The sequence below is a fragment of the Phyllobates terribilis genome, unplaced genomic scaffold (genome assembly GCF_046119375.1).
Source record: "Phyllobates terribilis strain yellow unplaced genomic scaffold, ASM4611937v1 Scaffold_1__5_contigs__length_1240528914, whole genome shotgun sequence".
Classification (NCBI taxonomy): domain Eukaryota; kingdom Metazoa; phylum Chordata; class Amphibia; order Anura; family Dendrobatidae; genus Phyllobates; species Phyllobates terribilis.
The window spans coordinates 1,155,349,415-1,155,369,435 of record NW_027362761.1 but is presented as its reverse complement, the minus strand read 5'-3'; the positions used below and the strand labels follow the sequence as shown (position 1 = coordinate 1,155,369,435).

Sequence of the window (20,021 nt, the reverse complement as noted above, 5' to 3'; positions counted from 1 at the left end):
GATCTGAGAGGCTGTTAAAAAGCCTATAGCAACATTAAAGGAGCTGCAGGTATTTCTGGAAAGTACTGGTTGTGTACTGCTTGTGACAACTATCTCTCATATTCTTGATATGTCTGACCTATTGGGTAGGTTGGCAGGAAGGCAGGTTTTTTTTTTACAAAGAAAAACATTGGCAAAACAAGGTTTTGCCAATACTTGTATCTTGTCTGCTAAAAGCATGTTTGGAAAATGTGTTATGGTCTGATGAGACCAGGATTGAACTTTTTGGCTATAATTTAAAAAGGTATGTTTGTCGCAAAACCAATACTGCACATCACCAAAAGGTCACCATACCCACAGTGAAACATGGTGGAGGCAGCATTATGCTTTGGGGCTGTTTTTCAGCGCTGGACTTGGGGATATAGTCAAGGTGTAGGGAATTATGAACATTTCCAAATATCAGTAAATTTTGCAACAAAACCTTCAGTCCTCTGTAAAAAGATGGAGAGAAATTCCATCTTTTAGCACAGCAACAATACTAAGCATATCTCCAAACCAACAAAAGAATTTCTTCACAAGAAGAAAATCAATGTTTTTAGAATGGTCCAGACCTGAATCTAACTTTAAATCTGTGGGTGACCTGAAGAGGGTGCTGCCCTTGCAATTTGACAGATTTGGGACATTACTGCAAATGAAGAGTGGGCAAAGATTGCCACCCTGATAGATTCCTATCCAAAATGACTGAATACTGTCATAAATTCAAGGGGTTCTTCAACAAAATATTTGGTTTAAGGGTGTGCATATTTATGCAATCACATTATTTTAGTTTTGTTTTTTTGTTTTTTTCCACCCCAAAAGATCTCCATTTATTTTACAATTGAATTGTACAGATTATGGGTGACCTTGAAGGTGGAAAAAGTTCTGAAATGATTCTTCTTGGCGTGATTTTTTTTTACGTAACAAAAACCTTCCATTTTAACAGGGGTGTGTAGACCCACCCAAACACTGTTTTCCACTGTTTAGGATGTGTAACAGTGCTACTCAATTGAGAGCGATCTGCGGTATGACAGGAACAGTTTCTGTTTAAAGTCCGTCTGGTTTATTTCAGTCCTCATAAACCACATCACAGGAAAACTAAATACCGCCCTTGTCCGGCATATAGTAAAACATAAAAAGTCCATACAATGGTGCTGGTTAGCTCGCCTAGCTTAGAGTCCAGCTTCCATATCCTTTAGCAAATGCACTTAATCCAGGAGATCTGCACACCTCCATACACACAGCCATCTGTGATACAAAGAGGTCTCATTTTACCAAGTGAACCACCCACAGGGCTGGAGATATAGTGAGCAGTCATTCAGCTGCTCATAATCAACTGGTCATGGCCAATTAACCCCTTTTAGTCCTATATGCACTAAAGCATTACTCCAGGTTTATCTCCGATCCCCTCTGTGTTTAACAGCCACCTTACAAATGTTACACTTTCCAGACAATGTAGTAATATGGCGCAGGCTGGACACAGCAACTTTCAACTTTATTTACGTCCCGTGAACGGCGGATAAAGTTGCACGGCTCGCGATCTACTCAATCAGGTTGCCAACTACTGAGCTACAGCAATCGCCTGCAACCAACTCTTCATCCGTAAAGTAAAGTACTGTGCTGCTCCTTCTAATGGTATCCAAAAGTCGGACTCCCAGTCATGTATGACCAGCTAAAGACTAAGCCACCCTTTTCCTTACTCATTTGATGCTTTTTAGGTCAGGCTTGAGTTACGAGCAGGTGACAGATACATTTGACATATTCTCCTATTGTACGGGCCGTTCTTTTCTTTGCGTCGCTCTAGTTAATTCCTCTTGTTCTAACTTTTGTGCGGATCGCTATTTTCATTGTAAAACAAAGAGACAAATGTTCATTCCATGAAACAAATCTGGTAAATGTATTGGAATTCAATTGCTAAACACAACACTTTTCTGTATTAAAAAGACACCAATTTCAAAGCTGAAGTTATTTTAAGGGCCGTCGAGTCTAAATTCTGCGTTTACATCTAGTCAGTGTTTACAGTGCAGGAAAGGCTTGATTTATTTGAAAGTAACTGGAGGATGTCTGCTTTTAATCATTTAAACTCCTATTTTTCCCTTTGTAGGTTTTCCTGTGCTTTCAGAGAGTTGCTGCAGAGATCCTGGGTATCAAATTGAACAAGGCAGAAATAGAACAATCTCAGGTAATGATTGTTATTGATACTGTATGTATGTATATATATATTGCTCAAAAAAATAAAGGGAACACTCAAATAACACATCCTAGATCTGAATTAATGAAATATTCTCATTGAATACTTTGTTCTGTACAAAGTTGAATGTGCTGACAACAAAATCACACAAAAATCATCAATGGAAATCAAATTTATTAACCAATGGAGGCCTGGATTTGGAGTCACCCCCAAAATTAAAGTGGAAAAACACACTACAGGCTGATCCAACTTTGATGTAATGTCCTTAAAACAAGTCAAAATGAGGCTCAGTATTGTGTGTGGCCTCCACGTGCCTGTATGACCTCCCTACAACGCCTGGGCATGCTCCTGATGAGGTTGCGGATGGTCTCCTGTGGGATCTCCTCCCAGACCTGGACTAAAGCATCCGCCAACTCCTGGACAGTCTGACGTTGGTGGATGGAGCGAGATATGATGTCCCAGATGTGCTCAATCGGATTCAGGTCTGGGGAACGGGCGGGCCAGTCCATAGCTTCAATGCCTTCATCTTGCAGAAACTGCTGACACACTCCAGCCACATGAGGTCTGGCATTGTCCTGCATTAGGAAGAACCCAGGGCCAACCGCACCAGCATATGGTCTCACAAGGGGTCTGAGGATCTCATCTCGGTACCTAATGGCAGTCAGACTACCTCTGGCGAGCACATGGAGGGCTGTGCGGCCCTCCAAAGAAATGCCATCCCACACCATTACTGACCCATTGCCAAACCGGTCATGCTGAAGGATGTTGCAGGCAGCAGATCGCTCTCCACAGCGTCTCCAGACTCTGTCACGTCTGTCACATGTGCTCAGTGTGAACCTGCTTTCATCTGTGAAGAGCACAGGGCGCCAGTGGCGACTTTGCCAATCCTGGTGTTCTGTGACAAATGCCAAGCGTCCTGCACGGTGTTGGGCTGTGAGCACAACCCCCATCTGTGGACGTCGGGCCCTCATACCACCCTCATGGAGTCGGCTTCTAACCGTTTGTGCAGACACATGCACATTTGTGGCCGGCTGGAGGTCATTTTGCAGGACTCTGGCAGTGCTCCTCCTGTTCCTCCTTGCACAAAGGCGGAGGTAGCGGTCCTGCTGCTGGGTTGTTGCCCTCCTACGGCCCCCTGCACGTCTCCTGGTGTACTGGCCTGTCTCCTGGTAGCGCCTCCAGCCTCTGGACACTACACTGACAGACACAGCAAACCTTCTTGCCACAGCTCACATTGATGTGCCATCCTGGATGAGCTGCACTACCTGAGCAACTTCTGTGGGTTGTAGAGTCCTTCTCATGCTACCACGAGTGTGAAAGCACAACCAACATTCAAAAGTGACCAAAACATCAGCCAGAAAGCATTGGTACTGAGATGTGGTCTGTGGTCCCCACCTGCAGAACCACTCCTTTATTGAGGGTGTCTTGATAATTGCCAATAATTTCCATCTATTGTCTATTCCATTTGCACAACAGCATGTGAAATTGATTGTCAGTCAGTGTTGCTTCCTAAGTGGACGGTTTGATTCCACAGAAGTTTGATTTATTGGAGTTATATTCTGTTGTTTAAGTGTTCCCTTTATTTTTTTGAGCAGTGTATACATGTGTGTGTGTGTGTGTGTGTGTGTGTGTGTGTGTGTGTGTGTGTGTGTGTATAAATAAATATACAGTACAGACCAAAAGTTTGGACACACCTTCTCATTTAAAGATTTTTCTGTATTTTCATGACTAGGAAAATTGTACATTCACACTGAAGGCATCAAAACTATGAATTAACACATGTGGAATTATATACTTAACAAAAAAGTGTGAAACAACTGAAAATATGTCTTATATTCTAGGTTCTTCAAAGTAGCCACCTTTTGCTTTGATGACTGCTTTGCACACTCTTGGCATTCTCTTCATGAGCTTTAAGAGGTAGTCACCGGAAATGGTCTTCCAACAATCTTGAAGGAGTTCCCAGAGATGCTTAGCATTTGTTGGCCCTTTTGCCTTCACTCTGCCGTCCAGCTCACCCCAAACCATCTCGATTGGGTTCAGGTCTGGTGACTGTGGAGGCCAGATCATCTGGCGTAGCACCCCATCACTTTTCTTCTTGGTCAAATAGCCCTTACACAGCCTGGAGGTGTGTTTGGGGTCTTTGTCCTGTTGATGGTCCAACTAAATGCAAACCGGATGGAATAACATGCCGCTGCAAGATGCTGTGGTAGCCATGCTGGTTCAGTACGCCTTCAATTTTGAATAAATCCCCAACAGTGTCACCAGCAAAGCACCCCCACACCATCACACCTCCTCCTCCATGCTTCACGGTGGGAACCAGGCATGTAGAGTCCATCAGTTCACCTTTTCTGCGTCACACAAAGACACGGTGGTTGGAACCAAAGATCTCAAGTTTGGACTCATCAGACCAAAGCACAGATTTCCACTGGTCTAATGTCCATTCCTTGTGTTCTTTAGCCCAAACAAGTCTCTTCTGCTTGTTGCCTGTCCTTAGCAGTGGTTTCCTAGCAGCTATTTTACCATGAAGGCCTGCTGCACAAAGTCTCCTCTTAACAGTTGTTGTAGAGATGTGTCTGCTGCTAGAACTCTGTGTGGCATTGACCTGGTCTCTAATCTGAGCTGCTGTTAACCTGCTGTTAACCTGCGATTTCTGAGGCTGGTGACTCGGATAAACTTATCCTCAGAAGCAGAGGTGACTCTTGGTCTTCCTTTCCTGGGGCGGTCCTCATGTGAGCCAGTTTCTTTGTAGCGCTTGATGGCTTTTGCAACTGCGCTTGAGGACACTTTCAAAGTTTTCCCAATTTTTCAGACTGACTGACCTTCATTTCTTAAAGTAATGATGGCCACTCGTTTTTCTTTACTTAGCTGCTTTTTTCTTGCCATAATACAAATTCTAACAGTCTATTCAGTAGGACTATCAGCTGTGTATCCACCAGACTTCTGCACAACACAACTGATGGTCCCAACCCCATTTATAAGGCAAGAAATCCCACTTATTAAACCTGACAGGGCACACCTGTGAAGTGAAGACCATTTCCGGTGACTACCTCTTGAAGCTCATCAAGAGAATGCCAAGAGTGTGCAAAGCAGTCATCAAAGCAAAAAGGTGGCTACTTTGAAGAACCTAGAATATAAGACATATTTTCAGTGGTTTCACACTTTTTTGTTAAGTATATAATTCCACATGTGTTAATTCATAGTTTTGATGCCTTCAGTGTGAATGTACAATTTTCATAGTCATGAAAATACCGAAAAATCTTTAAATGAGAAGGTGTCCAAACTTTTGGTCTGTACTGTATGTATGTGTGTGTATATGTGTGTGTGTGTATATATATATATATATATATATATATATATATATATATATATATATATATATAATATTGTATGCCCCTCAAAATGGTCAGTGGAAACATTAAAGTATATGAAAATGATGACAAAAAACAAAATTTTTACAAAAGTCAGATTTTTTTTTTTTAAATAAAAAAAACCCAACAACTTAGTTTGGTTCCCCCATAATCCTGCTGACCTGAAGAATCATGTTGTCTGATCACTTATGCCACAGAGTAAGTACCTTAAAAACATATCCCCCCCCCCACCAAAACAAGTTGGACTTAAGCTTTTCTTTTTTTTTTTTCAACATTTCACTGCAGTTATTTTTTTTCTCCTGTTTTTCAGCACATTATGTGGTAAAATTAAATGGTGTCATTCAAAAGTACAACTCGTCTCTTAAAAAGCCATTGAAAAATAAAAAGTTAAGACTTTAGGAAGTAGAGGCGGAACAATGAAATTGCGAACTGGTAATTTAGCGGCGAGCTTGAGGGATTAAAATTCAAAATGTCAGATTTTTATTTTTTTCTCCTCCTCAATTTCATTCCGCAAAATTAATGGACGTGCTGCGTATTTTTCCGCAATGATAATCCGCAGCGGAAATTTCCGCAGCATGTGCACAGATTATCATTGGGGACCATGGGGCACGTATTACCAAGCATTTTGTAAGCGTTTTCGCTGCGGAAATTCCGCGGCAAACACTCTTGAAAAACGCATAGTGGGCACGCAGCCTAAAACTCGAATGTGAGCTAAGCTTCCGTGTGTCTAAGTATTAGACATAATTCTGAGCAGGTTTCCACCAATTATTAGTTAAAACAAAATAAAAACCTAGCACGCTTTTATGCCACGTATAAAGGGGTGAATTTCTTTTCTAAAGATTAACCGTTCCTCTTGTTAAAACAAACTTGTACAGCCTTTAACCCCTTCATGACTGATAGCGTATATTTATGTCATCGGCCATGTCCCTTCCTTTGATGCGGGCTCACACGCTGATCCCGCTCTTGATAGCTGATTTAATCATCATTTCATTTCAATCACGATTCTCATCCTGTGTAACTTGTCTGACATCGTTTACTGAGCGTGAGTTACCACCACATCTGCCATAGTTTAAACGATTTTCTACTAGTGTGAACAAACCCTTAGTGCTTTACATTAACACAGAATAGCCTAGTTATCTTTGTCCCAAACTAGGGTGGTCTAAGCTAACTTTAGGCCAAAGTCTACTAATTATTTATTATTATGCTTTTGCTTATATAACACCAATAACTCTCCAGCGCTTTACAGACATTATTATCAATGTCCCCATTGGGGCTCACAATCTACATTCCCTATCGGTATGTCTTTGTAGTGTGGGAGGAAACCGGAGAACCCAGAGGAAACCCACGTAAACACGAGGAGAACATACAAACTCCTTGCAGATGTCATCCTTGGTGGGATTTGAACCCAGGACCCCAGCGCTGTAAGGCTGCAGTGCTAACCACTGAGCCACTGTGCTAACCACTGAGCCACCGTGCTGCCTGTCAAAGTCTCTTGGCAGACTGTGAATTGTCCTTGGGGCAGTCCTACATGTACACCTTCCCCCAGCTCATGTCCAGACTTTTTTGGGCAAGCCAGAAAGCATTCTTGAAGCAGTTCATAAGGCGTCTAAAGGTTCTCTGATATTTCTAAAAAAAAAAAAAGTACTAAGTGGCACAATAGGTTTTTTCTTTCTCTCTAGCGCATGGTATCTTGGCGTAAGACACTTTCATGGTGCCTGTTCTCCTCTACTTGAGTGAGCACTTTAACAACTTTGTTCTTGTATTTGTCTTCTCCAGTACGGAGCTTAGTTTTCTTGATCTTCATTTCGGCCCGTCCACCTTCTGCAGGTTGGGTTCTGCATGGGGTTGGAAATGTTTTGTGAGGAGGTGTGCATTTTATAAACACTTTCCCTTGGTGTTGCATTCTTCTGTTCTCCACATGTAGACAATATCTGATCAATGTGTGTTTCAGGTCCCTGGTGTTAATTGGTTGCAATAATTAAAGATTTGTAAAACTATTAACTTCTTGACAAGTGTGTAGAGCTGACATGGGGTATCTCCGCGTGTCCGATAACAGCACTTCACACTACAAATTGTCTACAATTGTCTGCAGATAACCTGAACCCCAGTCAATCATTGCTCTGTCCAGCCAGATAGTGTCTGCTCCTTTCAAAGATACACTAAACTTCCTTGCTTCATTCCTCACCGTGTGTTTGTTTAATGAAAACCGTAAAGACATGTTGTACCCATAGATGAAAAGTTCAACCCCAAGGCATTCTTCATTAGTAAACGGCTACTGATCCTCCTGTGGTGGCTACAGAAGGCATACCTCTATGTCTAACAGCCTGCAGGCGACTGCCCTATACATACATATTCTGTAGGGACTTTCTCTGAAAGTGCAACCTCAAAAATATTGATTCTCCTTTCAGATAAAGGCGCCGTTTTTAGTGCTCATTACATATAGACCTTTTTGTTTTTTTTCCTTTTTTTGCTTCCTGAACCACTGAAATAGAGAAAAATGTCATTTCAGATGTTCTTGACTGCAGAAGCTCTTTTTTTCATTAAGGGTAAGGCATGTGCACACGTAATTTTTGAGAAGTTCTTCTTTTAGCTAAAAAAATCACCCAAAGAACTTGTGAAAGACTCTTCCTATTCATTGCTATTGTAAAACCACATTTCTGTTCATACGTCCAAACTTTTGAGCGTTTATTTTTAGGTTTTGAAAAATGCCTTTTCAGGGGAAAAAAATAAAAGTTTGTGTCACTTTGTTGAAGCGGCTCCAAACTAGGCACTGTTCAATAAAAAGGCTGCAAAGAAGAAAAAAAACTTCAGGAAATAAACTCTCACAAAACACTTTAAAAAAAATTCCCAAGAGCATGAGCACACAACGTCTTTTTTTTAGATGGATTCCGCCTGGAACCAACCTGAGAAGGTGCCGCAAACCCGCCACAAAAAATTAACATAGTGTACAGCAATATCAAAGCGACATTGCTATGCACATATTCAGTCTTTTGCTTCTTCTTTTAACTACTTCAGGGTTTCGAAACGGTCAAAGAAGTAGCAGGCTCACTCTCTGGCAGCTTCTGCTTGGAAGCCGCTCTCTGGTTTGGTTTTAGGTTAAATTATAGAAAGAAAAAAAACGCCAACTGTGGAACAATCACAAAAATTACGGTGAAGCTGTTTCAGGTAAAAGATTGCTGGCTTTGTCCCAAAGAGGCTTCACCTAGGAAAATCTCAGCTGGTCTGCTGGCGGCTTAGAGACACATAACCCAAAGAAAGTGTGTTTCGGGAAGAAGTTTTCAGTGGAAAACTTGTCAAACTGTGTAGAAATGGCCTTCAAGGGAGCTTCATCTTCCAACATTGATCAATTGATATGAAACTTTTTTGATCATGTTCAAAAGGAGGTCCTGCGGCAGGTGAGCGTTTCCTGAAGGGTGTTACTTCAGAAACTATAGGTGCATCTCACAAAATTAGAATATCATCAAAAAGTTAATTTATTTCAGTTCTTCAATACAAAAAGTGAAACTCCTATATTATATAGAGTCATTACAAAGAGAGTGATCTATTTCAAGTGTTTTTCTGTTAATGTTGATGATTATGGCTTACAGCCAATGAAAACACAAAGGTCATTATCTCAGTAAATTAGAATACTTTATAATAACAGCTTGAAAAATGTTTTTAAAATCCGAAATGTCTGTTCAATAACTGCACTCAATACTTGGTCGGGGCTCCTTGTGCATCAATTACTGCATCAATGCGGCAATGTGGCATGGAGGCGATCAGCCTGTGGCACTGCTGAGGTGTTATGGAAGCCCAGGTGGCTTTGATAGCAGCCTTCAGCTCGTCTGCATTGTTGGGTCTGGTGTCTCATCTTCCTCTTGACAATACCCCATAGATTCTCTATAATAGATTCTCTATGGGGTTAAGGTCAGGCGAGTTTGCTGCCAATCAAGCACAGTGATACTGTTGTTTGTAAACCAGGTATTGGTACTTTTGCCAGTGTGGACAGGGGCCAAGTCCTGCTGGAGAATGACATTTCCATCTCCAAAAAGCTTGTCGGCAGAGGGAAGCATGAACTGCTCTAAAATTTCCTGGTAGACGGCTGCGCTGACTTTGGTCTTGATAAAACACAGTGGACCTACACCAGCAGATGACATGGCTCCCCAAACCATCACTGATTGTGGAAACTTCACACTAGACCTCAAGCAGCTTGGATTGTGGCCTCTCCACTCTTCCTCCAGACTCTGGGACCTTGTGGAGTGTGTCAATGACTGCCTTCTGGACAATCTGTCAAGTCAGCAGTCTTCCCCCAATGATTGTGGAGCCTACTGACACAGACTAAGGGACCTTTTTAAACCCTTAAGAAGCCTTTGTAGGTGTTTTTTGTTCATTATTCTAATTTACTGAGATAATGACTTTTGTGTTTTCATTGGCTGTAAGCCATAATCATCAACATTACCAGAAATAAACACTTGAAATAGATCACTGTGTCTGTAATGACTCTATATAATATGAGTTTCACTTTTTGTATTGAAGAACCAAAATAAATTAACTTTTTACTGATATTCTAATTTTGTGAGATGCACCTGTAATTGAGACGACCACTTCCAAGTTGCAGAGACAAATGTTCTTCTGTTCGATGGTCCTTTAAAGAAGAGCTACTAAACCTGCACCAAAAAAAACCTAAGAAACAATAGTGACCATGCACAATGGGTGAATAATCCCATGGCGAATGCATATGTGAGTTAACTCAACATCTATTAAAAAATGCAAGACCGGTGTCAACCGACATAACTACATGACAAAGTATAACGTAAAGCGTGTCCTCCAATGATCTAAATTCAGATATATATGAACCAGCTATAAAAACAAGGAATTTTTATATAATAGTAAAAGATAAATCTATAAAAAGCTATGAATTTGAAGCATGAGATGAAATGTGGGAATAATACCCAACAAACCCCATTTACCAGCAATACACGTGCAAGGTAGAAACATCAACCACCAACAAACAGAGAGCGATATAGGTGACAACTCCAGACTCTGACGGATGATCGGAGAGGAACCATGTATGTAACGAGTTATTCAGATCCAAGATGGTCTTCTCACAGAGTTTTATCTTATAGAATATGTGACTTTCCTTGCTATGGTGGGGTTCGAGGCACTGCTGAAACCTCATATCTACAGCATAGTCCATGACCGTAATCGATGAACATGGGGGAAAATTAATTTTATTAGAACTCTCAGATGAGAAATACTGGTAGGGAGACCACTTTAGTTTGCATGTGTACATTTCATTCTCTTGTGTGTCATGTTTCTTGTTCTCTTGTGCTCACATTTCTCACCTTCCCTCTGTTTCTTTTTATTCTAACATTTGTTTTCTTCTTTTTCATCCTTCTCCCCTTTCTTCCTTTTGCATGATCATTCATTTCGCTTTCGCTTGTAACGTTGACATCGGGTTGGCAGCGAATTGTAAAGGCAGAAATAGTGAACTATCCTGAAGACGATAACCAGTTGAACTCTGCGCACACTCAGAGTAAAGTTTGCTCTTTGCAGTAGACGGAGGTATTACGCACAACAGTGCCTTCTCCCCTTCTGTGTCTGATACGTCATCTATTGTTCGATGCGAGGCAGTCCTTTCGTATGTGCATTTATTGTAATGCAGCCTATGGAGCTATTCACACCGTTCAAATATGGATGTATATTTCAGTATGAAGCATGTTGTATGGGGTAAAAATTACACATCTGGAAACAGCGCCGTATCGGTTTATTGGAGCTCGGCTCCATTGAAGTGATTTGGGTTAAGCTACAATACCAGACACGACCTGTAGCTTTTTTATTCTACTAGTACAGATGATTGGCAAGGAAGGTAGAGTAAAGTCAACACTTGAATAAACAGGAGTAAGCCTCCATTCACACACCTGCATATCTCGGTCCATGTTCAGACTGACTTCTGGATTGCTACAGGTCTCCCAATCTGAAATAACAGCTTCATAGGTTTTTGTGCATTAGATCGGGTCTGAAAATCCTGATTTATACATAGGCTGTGATATGCAGACATGTGAAGAGGGACCCGTGCAGACAAGTGAAGAGGGACCCGTGCGGACAAGTGAAGAGGGACCCGTGCGGACAAGTGAAGAGGGACCCGTGCGGACAAGTGAAGAGGGACCCGTGCGGACAAGTGAAGAGGGACCCGTGCGGACAAGTGAAGAGGGACCCGTGCAGTCAAGTGGAGAGGGACCCGTGCAGTCAAGTGGAGAGGGACCCGTGCAGTCAAGTGGAGAGGGACCCGTGCGGTCAAGTGGAGAGGGACCCGTGCGGTCAAGTGGAGAGGGACCCGTGCAGTCAAGTGGAGAGGGACCCGTACTGACCTGCATTCGGCATCTAGTGCAGTACTGCGGTATCGCTACGCCACAGCCAAGGCTCATTCTCTCACGTTCTTACTATTTTGAAACGCTACTGATGTATTCACATGCCACATCCTACAAAACGCATGAGTTTTTACCACAGTTTGGCAATGTTTCGAGATTCGGTAATTGGCTATGCGGTTGTAACAGGTAAAACCTGTAAAATAGATGTTTTACTTATAAAAACTTCATGTTCAATAGCGGGGTAAAATTGCATGGAGTTTTAAAAATGTGATTTTTTTTTTTAAGATGAAGCTTAAAATGTTATAATTGGGAGGAATTTACCTACTGTAGACAGGGCATTTTTTATACCGCAGTCTTAAAGGTAATCTGACCGAACGATAAAATTTCCTCCCCCCTCCCCCCACCCCCCCCAAAAAAAATAAAAATATTTTATATGGTCTTGTTGCTCTTTGAAATATAATGTCCTCCACACATTTTACTGATGCAATCTGTTGCTCTCTGAAAATCTGTTGTTTTTTTTTTCATTTTATGCAAATGAGGCTTAAGTGCTCTGTGCTTGTCAAAAGCACTTCTCGTGCCTCTGCCTCCCTGGCCTTATATCCCGCTAAGCCCACCCTTTTTGTGCTTGAGTGATAGCTCACTGGCTTCATTATACAGTCAATGGGCTATCAGTCAAGCAGAGGAAGGATGATCTGGGCAAGAAATAGAACAATGGAGGCAATGGATTGGGTAGTGCTCTGACAGTCTGAAAGCAACAGATTGCAGCAGTAAAGGTGTGGATGACATTATCTGCATATTGTTTTATGCGTTTCGTGGTGGAGGTGGATCGTCCTGACAGAGTCTCTTTAAGCCAGAGCTGAGGCATAGGCCCCAGTTTGTAGACCAGATACTCAATTCATAAATGTATAGTATATGTATTGCTTGCAGAGACCTTTCTATATGGATCAGTATAGAAGGGTCCTGAGACCAAACTAATTACACTTATTTCAGCAAGGAGAACCGCTCTGTGCACATGTTCATAATAGAGCTGCTTGCTTCTCCAGTGTTTTGAGCAATTTGAGGGGGTCTCAGGACACAGACCCTTATCAATCTGATCAATTTCTAATTAGAGGGGATGTATATTGAGAAGATTGTACAATTGGGACATTCAGTGGGCAGGATTCTGAAAGCCAAGAACTCCACAATACAGTCCCAAGTATGGAGGTTAACCTCTACCCATTGGCTAGGGAATGGCTTCCTGATCACTGAGCCCCATCTGAGTGGAACAGACGTCGAGCATGAGACTGTCAGAGATGTCCTCAGCTCCATTCAGAAAGGCCTCTGCAGAACCCCGTTTTAAGAATCAGCAGGGTTTCATGCGGCCAGACCCCCAGTGATCAGGAAACTATCCCCTATCCTATGGAAAATGGGTAACTTCCATACTTGTTACAAATCCTTTAAATGACCGATGTTAAGTGTTGCCTGTCTGATGAATGAGTTATATTATGTGGTATATTCACCAGGGCTGTGGAGTCGGTAAGCCAAACCTCCAACTCCAGCTTCTCAATTTCCCTGACTCCACGACTCAGACTCCAACTCCACAGCCCGGCCTCACCACTGAGCGTGTACATAAAGTGCAGCACAGATTCATCTCAACTAAAAGATCCTTAGATCAGGAACAGAACAGACATTTATAGGACATTTCATAACTTTCCCAAATTGTTATGAAAATATTTATAGCACATCCTGCATTGTACTACTATACTTAATTTAATATGCATTATTTTGCAGATTATAAGACGCACCCGAAATTTTGGGGTGGAAAATAGGAAAAAATGTTCTTTTAAATAAAATGGTGCGCCTTATACTCCGTTTTACCTGGGGGGGCGGCAGCAGTGGAGCAGAGGTCACAGAAGCCAGGGTCACTTCTTAAGGAGGTTGGCGGCGACTGCGGCTGGAGTAAGGGGATGCTGCGGGCCTTGTCCTTTCAGAAGGGTCGCTGATTCAGGAGGATTGGGGCAGTGGCGGGAGTGGGGCGATGCTATGGGCCCTGTCCTCAAAAGAAGTCAGCAGTGAGCGTAGGATCCCTCTCCCATACATAGCCCTGCCGTGGGCTTTGGGATAATGGTCGCCGGAGTATGTGCAGATTGAGATCTCGGGAGTTGAGATCTTGTCTCTCGAGATAGGGAAAATGGCCGCCGAAGCATGCGTATCTCGAGAGACAAGATCTTGACTCCCGAGATCTCAATCTGCGCATGCTCCGGCGGCCATTATCCCAAAGCCCACCGCAGAACTGTGTATGGGAAAGGGAATCTCCACTCACCGCCGAATTCTTTTGCGAGGACCGGGCCAGCAGCATCACCTCACTTCTGCCGCAGCCGCTGCCATCCTTCTGTATCTGTGACCCTGCTCCACCGACTCTGCCCCTCAGGTAAAATACCGTACCTTCGCATTATAAGACACCCCCCCCCCTTTTCCTACCAAATTTGGGGGGGAAAAGTGCGTCTTATAATCCTAAAAATACGGTATATTTTAGGAGTCTGAGTCTGTCTATTTTATACCGACTCCACCAAAATGGACACCGACTCTCCGACTCCACAGCCCTCATATTCACATATAATGTTTTTATTCCTTTTTTCCAAAAGTAGAATACTATATATCCCTGTTATTTTAGGCAAAAGTGCTGCAAAAATGTTACATGTAAGCAAACCCAAAAGTTACTAAATATATTTTATCCAAGTTAATTTCTAACTAGGTCAATCTAACTTCTCATATACCATGTGTCTCTACAATGTCACAATCAGTTATTTGTTTTTTTTTTTCTTCTTTTCCAGAGAGTGGTAAAGGCTGACATTGTGAACTACAGCCAAGAGCCAGTCACCAGGATGGTAAACCCTCCTCGAAGTTCAATGTGTGACATTCAGTGAAGGTCCCATTGATTGAATCAAGAAATGATTTCTGCTGTTGCACAGCCCAGCGGTTCACCATGAACTTCATTGTAACAACGACAATCTTGACGCAGTGCATTTCGAGGTCTCGAAAGCCTATTACAATATTTAGTTTTATGAACAGCAGGCGCCAGGTTGGCCAGTGGCCAAGGCCCGGGACCACACACTTGAAAGTTTAATTTAGAATGGAGTTTTCAGACTTCTGTACACTCTACCTTTGCCTTCATGTATCTGCTCTAGAGAGATCTGAAATGTGTGTAGGTATCCAAAGTTTTGTGTATTTTTATGCAGGTTGACTGACACGTATACATATTGTGAAATAATTATGGGGGGTCTGTCGTTAGATTCAAGCTGCCCAAACAGGGATTTCAAAGAAACAAAGGACTTCTCCCCGCCCTACTGCATTTGATTGACAGGTCTCGCCAATGTGTGTACATAGTAAGACACCCGACAGTCAACCGAAGCAGGGCAGGGAGAAGTCGACCGGGGGGGCTATATCAGATTAGTTAGGTCTCTCCCTATAGTCTATGGCCGGCTGTTCAAGTTTTATTAAAATCCTGAAGAAACAATCATACCTGGCTAAAATCACACAGCCAGTGTCTGATTCATGCTGCCCGTGGCTTGGGAAGCACAAATCTAATGAGATTCCCTTTAATGAGCACCTCCAGCCACTATTCATCGATTTAGAGATTCAGACATTCAAATGTGAGAAATTAATATATGTGTATATACTGTATATTAAATATCGATGTTGATCGAGCACTGAAATGCTCGAGTGCTCGATGCTCGGACGTGTTCGACTTGAGTAGCAAGCATAATGGAAGTGAATCTGAAACTCAAGCATCGGAGTTCTACAGTTCACAAAGATCCTGGCTGACAGAGTATTCTCTGCTCTCCCAGCAGGGAAATACCCCGCCTTCAGTACGGCGTGCGGTCAGATGATTCAAATGAGCTTCTTATGGGACTTGACCACCACTCGATACTCTGCACTGCTCGATTGAGCACCCCAATGATCGATCAAGTGTCGAGCTGTGCCGAGCACACTCGCCCATCACTAATATTAAGATTTTGTTACATTCCTGTTACTCATTCTGAGTATCACCGTACAACCCATCACATTTGACTAGTAGTTTCTAAAGTCCCCTACACACATTAGATTAAACTTGGACAAACCCAACAAATTTTTGCTGAATGACCATCTAATGTCTATGGTGCCTGTAATGACACGCAGCTTTGCTCTACTCTACACAGCTGCTGCAGAGATTAAAGTCCCCGTCACAGTTAGCGACGCTGCAACGATCCCGACAACGATACGACCTGTCAGGGATCGTTGCTGCGTCGCTATGTGGTCGCTGGTAAGCTGTCAAACAGGCAGGCTCACCAACGATCAGGGGAGCAGTGACATCGTGGAAAGAATCTTTCCACGATGTCCTGCTCCTGGTTACGAGCCTGCTGAAGCAGGAGCAGGCTGGTAACTATGGTAAACATCGGGTTACTAGGGGCACACGCGCTCCTAGTAACTCGTTGTTTATCATGGTTACCACTCTGCTACAGTGAGCGGGAGGTTACCGCTCACTTTAGCAGGCTCGTAACCATGATAAACAGCGGGTTACTAAGTGTGCGTGTGCCCCTAGTAACCTGATGTTTACCATAGTTACCAGCCTGATCGCTGCTCCCGCTGGTCACACACAGCGATGTGTGTTGACCAGCGGGAGAGCAACGACCAAAAAAATGGTCCAGGACACTTTGCTGCGATCAGCGACCTCACAGCAGGGGCCTGATCGTTGCAAAGTGTCACACATAGCGACATCGCTGGTGAGGTCGCTGTTGCGTCACCAAAACCGTGACACAGCAGCGATCTCGCTAGCGATCTCGCTATGTGAGACTGGGGCTTAAGGCTGAGAGCATGGCTGTCGTATCATTACATATCACAGGAGAAAGTTCTGACCTTCTGGGGGCTTGCTCTTTTTTGCCTGAATGACTCTTCTTGCCTATGATTAGTCAACCTCATGCAGGGTAAAAAGTGCACGCCCACAGAGAAGAGTCTGTGGTAACACCCAATTGGGCTTATCCTAAATTAGAGTAAAAACTTTACAAGCAAATATCTGCACAACAAAGAGGAGAAATTAAAAAAATAAAACTACATTTTATTCAGCTTTGCAGCCACTATTTAATGATGTGGTCAATTTAACATACAGATGAAAAATCTTCTTCAAAGGGGTTGCCCGGGCTGTTTACAACAGGTCACAATAAATCCGTTCAGGTCTGGCACCCCAACAGACCAGTTATCAGATGGTGAGGAGAAATTAAAAATAAAAACTGTTTTATTCAGCTCTTCAGCCACTATTCCATGATGTGGCCAGTTTAAACGGAATATGTCAGCAGGTTTTTGCTACCTCATCTGAGAGCAGCGCAATGTAGGGAAAGAGAAGCTGAATCCAACGATGTATCACTTAGTTTACTGGATGCAGCCGTTCGGACACAGTCAGAGCTTTTAGATTTAGAATGAAGCAGAGCTGAGAAAGCTAACCCCGCCCACACCAGATTGTGCATAAATTGTGAGGTGCTTATCACAGGAGGGGGCGTTGCCGGACTAGCCCAGCAATGTTAATCTCTTACTGGTAAATCCATCACAGTTAGTAAACAGCACGCACTTTGACAAGTGACACATCCCTGAATTCTGTGTTTCAGCCTCTATCTCCTGCTGTCTTAAGATTACATAGCAAAAACCTGCTGGTAGATTCCCTTTAACATGCTCAAACTCCTCCTTAAGCCTCTGAGTGATCTGTTATAGATCCATACAACTCTGCAACTCTTAAAGGGAATCTGTCATCAGGTTTTTACCATGGAATCAGAGAGCAGCATGATGTAGGTGCCCAAAGCCTGTTTCCATCGACGTATTACTTATGAGGCTGCTTAGTACAGTTTTGATAGAATCCCTGTTTTCTCTGCTGCAGATCTAGCAGAGCTGTGAATGCTGAGCCGTTTATAATCCTAACCACCTCCTTAATTGGCCGCTTCCTTTGTTTTGTCAGCTAGCTGCCAATCACGGGTGTGGGCTGGTTTACACAGTTTAGCTGGACTATGTGACACACAACACCTAGTTCTGCAATGATAATCTCCTGCTAATAAAACCCTGATTATATTGAAACTACAGCAAGATGCTTAGCAAATGACACATCCTTGTAATCAGGCTCTCTGCCCCCCTACATTATGCTGCTCTCAGGTTAAATAGCAAAAACCTGATTCCCTTTTAAGCTTCACCTTGTTTATGATATTATGGGAAAGTTGTGAGGCCCCATCAACATAGATGGTCAACAAATCTTGCCAAAATCAATGTGTTCGGTGATCTTTAATGCCCTTGTATACAGTAGAAAAATTACAGCCCAGAAGAATACATTTGGTTCTGTGATAAATATACTAAAGCATAGTAAAACCTGCAAAGCTGAATGTGAAAAAATAGTTGGTTGGGTTAGAACATACATGTCAAACTCTGGCCCGTGGGCCAAATCTGACCTGCAGAGTGGTTTTATTTGGCCCGTGACACCAGAACCATCACCCCTATGATGGGTCATTATTCTGGATGGAGGACCTTGTGGGGCCCATTATTCTGTATGGAGGACCTTGTGGGGCCCATTTTTCTGTATGGAGGACCTTGTGGGGCCCATTATTCTGTATGGAGGACCTTGTGGGGCCCATTATTCTGTATGGAGGACCTTGTGGGGCCCATTATTCTGTATGGAGGACCTTGTGGGGCCCATTATTCTGTATGGAGGACCTTGTGGGGCCCATTATTCTGTATGGAGGACCTTGTGGGGCCCATTATTCTGTATGGAGGACCTTGTGGGGCCCATTATTCTGTATGGAGGACCTTGTGGGGCCCATTATTCTGTATGGAGGACCTTGTGGGGCCCATTTTTCTGTATGGAGGACCTTGTGGGGCCCATTTTTCTGTATGGAGGACCTTGTGGGGCCCATTTTTCTGTATGGAGGACCTTGTGGGGCCCATTATTCTGTATGGAGGACCTTGTAGGGCCCATTATACTGTATGGAGGACTATGTGGGGCCATTATCCTGTATGGAGGACTATGTGGGGCCATTATCCTGTATGGAGGATTATATGGGGCCCATTATTCTGTATAGAGGACTATGTGGGGCCCATTATTCTGTATAGAGGACTATGTGGGGCCCATTATTCTGTATGGAGGACTATGTGGGGCCCATTATCCTGTATGGAGGACTATGTGGGGCCCATTATCCTGTATGGAGGACCTTGTAGGGCCCATTATACTGTATGGAGGACTATGTGGGGCCATTATCCTGTATGGAGGATTATATGGGGCCCATTATTCTGTATGGAGGACTATGTGGGGCCCATTATACTGTATGGAGGACTATGTGGGGCCATTATACTGTATACTGGTTGGCCCTCGACTTTGTCCAATTTTTTCATTTTGGCCCTCTGTGTGTTTGAGATTGACATCCCTGGGTTAGAAGGTATGAATATTTTTACATATTACTCCAGGTATATTCCATTTTTTATCAAAAGCCACTGATTAAAATAATTAATGTTCTTTGTCTTGAATGTACAATATTTCTATTAATTCTTGGTAAAACTATATTACACGAAGATGGTTACCCAGGAAATTATAAATGTTTGGAAATGAATTAAACATGAACTGGATTTTTTTTTCTAGTATTAGGTTCTTGAAAGCTCGGTGTAATCTATTTTTTTCTACTGTATAAATATTATTGTGTATTCATATATTTTTAATTTATCCTTAAAATACTTTGTAGTTCACGATACCTAGTGGGAACATGGCGCACAATTTCAGAACAATTGTCCTTATTGCAGCTTATATACATTGTAGGTTGCATTATTGTAGTACCCGAAAGAGCTAGTTATATACACTGTATGGACAAAAGTATAGGGACATCTACAGGAGTTTTTATGAAATCCCATTCTAAATCCCTAGGCACTAATATGAAGTTGATCCTCCCACCGCAGCTAGCGCAGCTTCTACTTCCATTGCACGATTTTGGAGTGTCTGTGGAAGTTTTTTGCCCATTCATCCAGAAGCACATTTGTGAGGTCAGACACTGATGTTGGAGGAGAAGCCGGGTTCACAATCTCCGTTCTAGTTCATCCCAAAGGTGTTTGGGGGGGGTT

At 42.8% G+C, this 20,021-nt stretch overlaps 1 protein-coding gene across 2 annotated transcripts in view; it reads left to right on the top strand.

Moving 5' to 3' along the window:
- Nucleotides 1-19,044, top strand: part of RAB28 (RAB28, member RAS oncogene family) — a 158,385-nt gene extending 139,341 nt beyond the window's left edge. The window contains exons 6-7 of one of the 2 annotated variants that reach the window (XM_073648580.1): nucleotides 2,120-2,197; nucleotides 14,738-19,044. In XM_073648580.1, coding sequence (XP_073504681.1) covers nucleotides 2,120-2,197; nucleotides 14,738-14,830 — 171 coding nt within the window. In that variant the 3' untranslated portion in view covers nucleotides 14,831-19,044. Of the gene's footprint in view, nucleotides 1-2,119; nucleotides 2,198-11,019; nucleotides 11,128-14,737 lie in introns of those variants that run through there. The other variant, XM_073648588.1, reaches the window with a different exon arrangement.
- The last annotated feature ends 977 nt before the right edge of the window (nucleotides 19,045-20,021 follow it).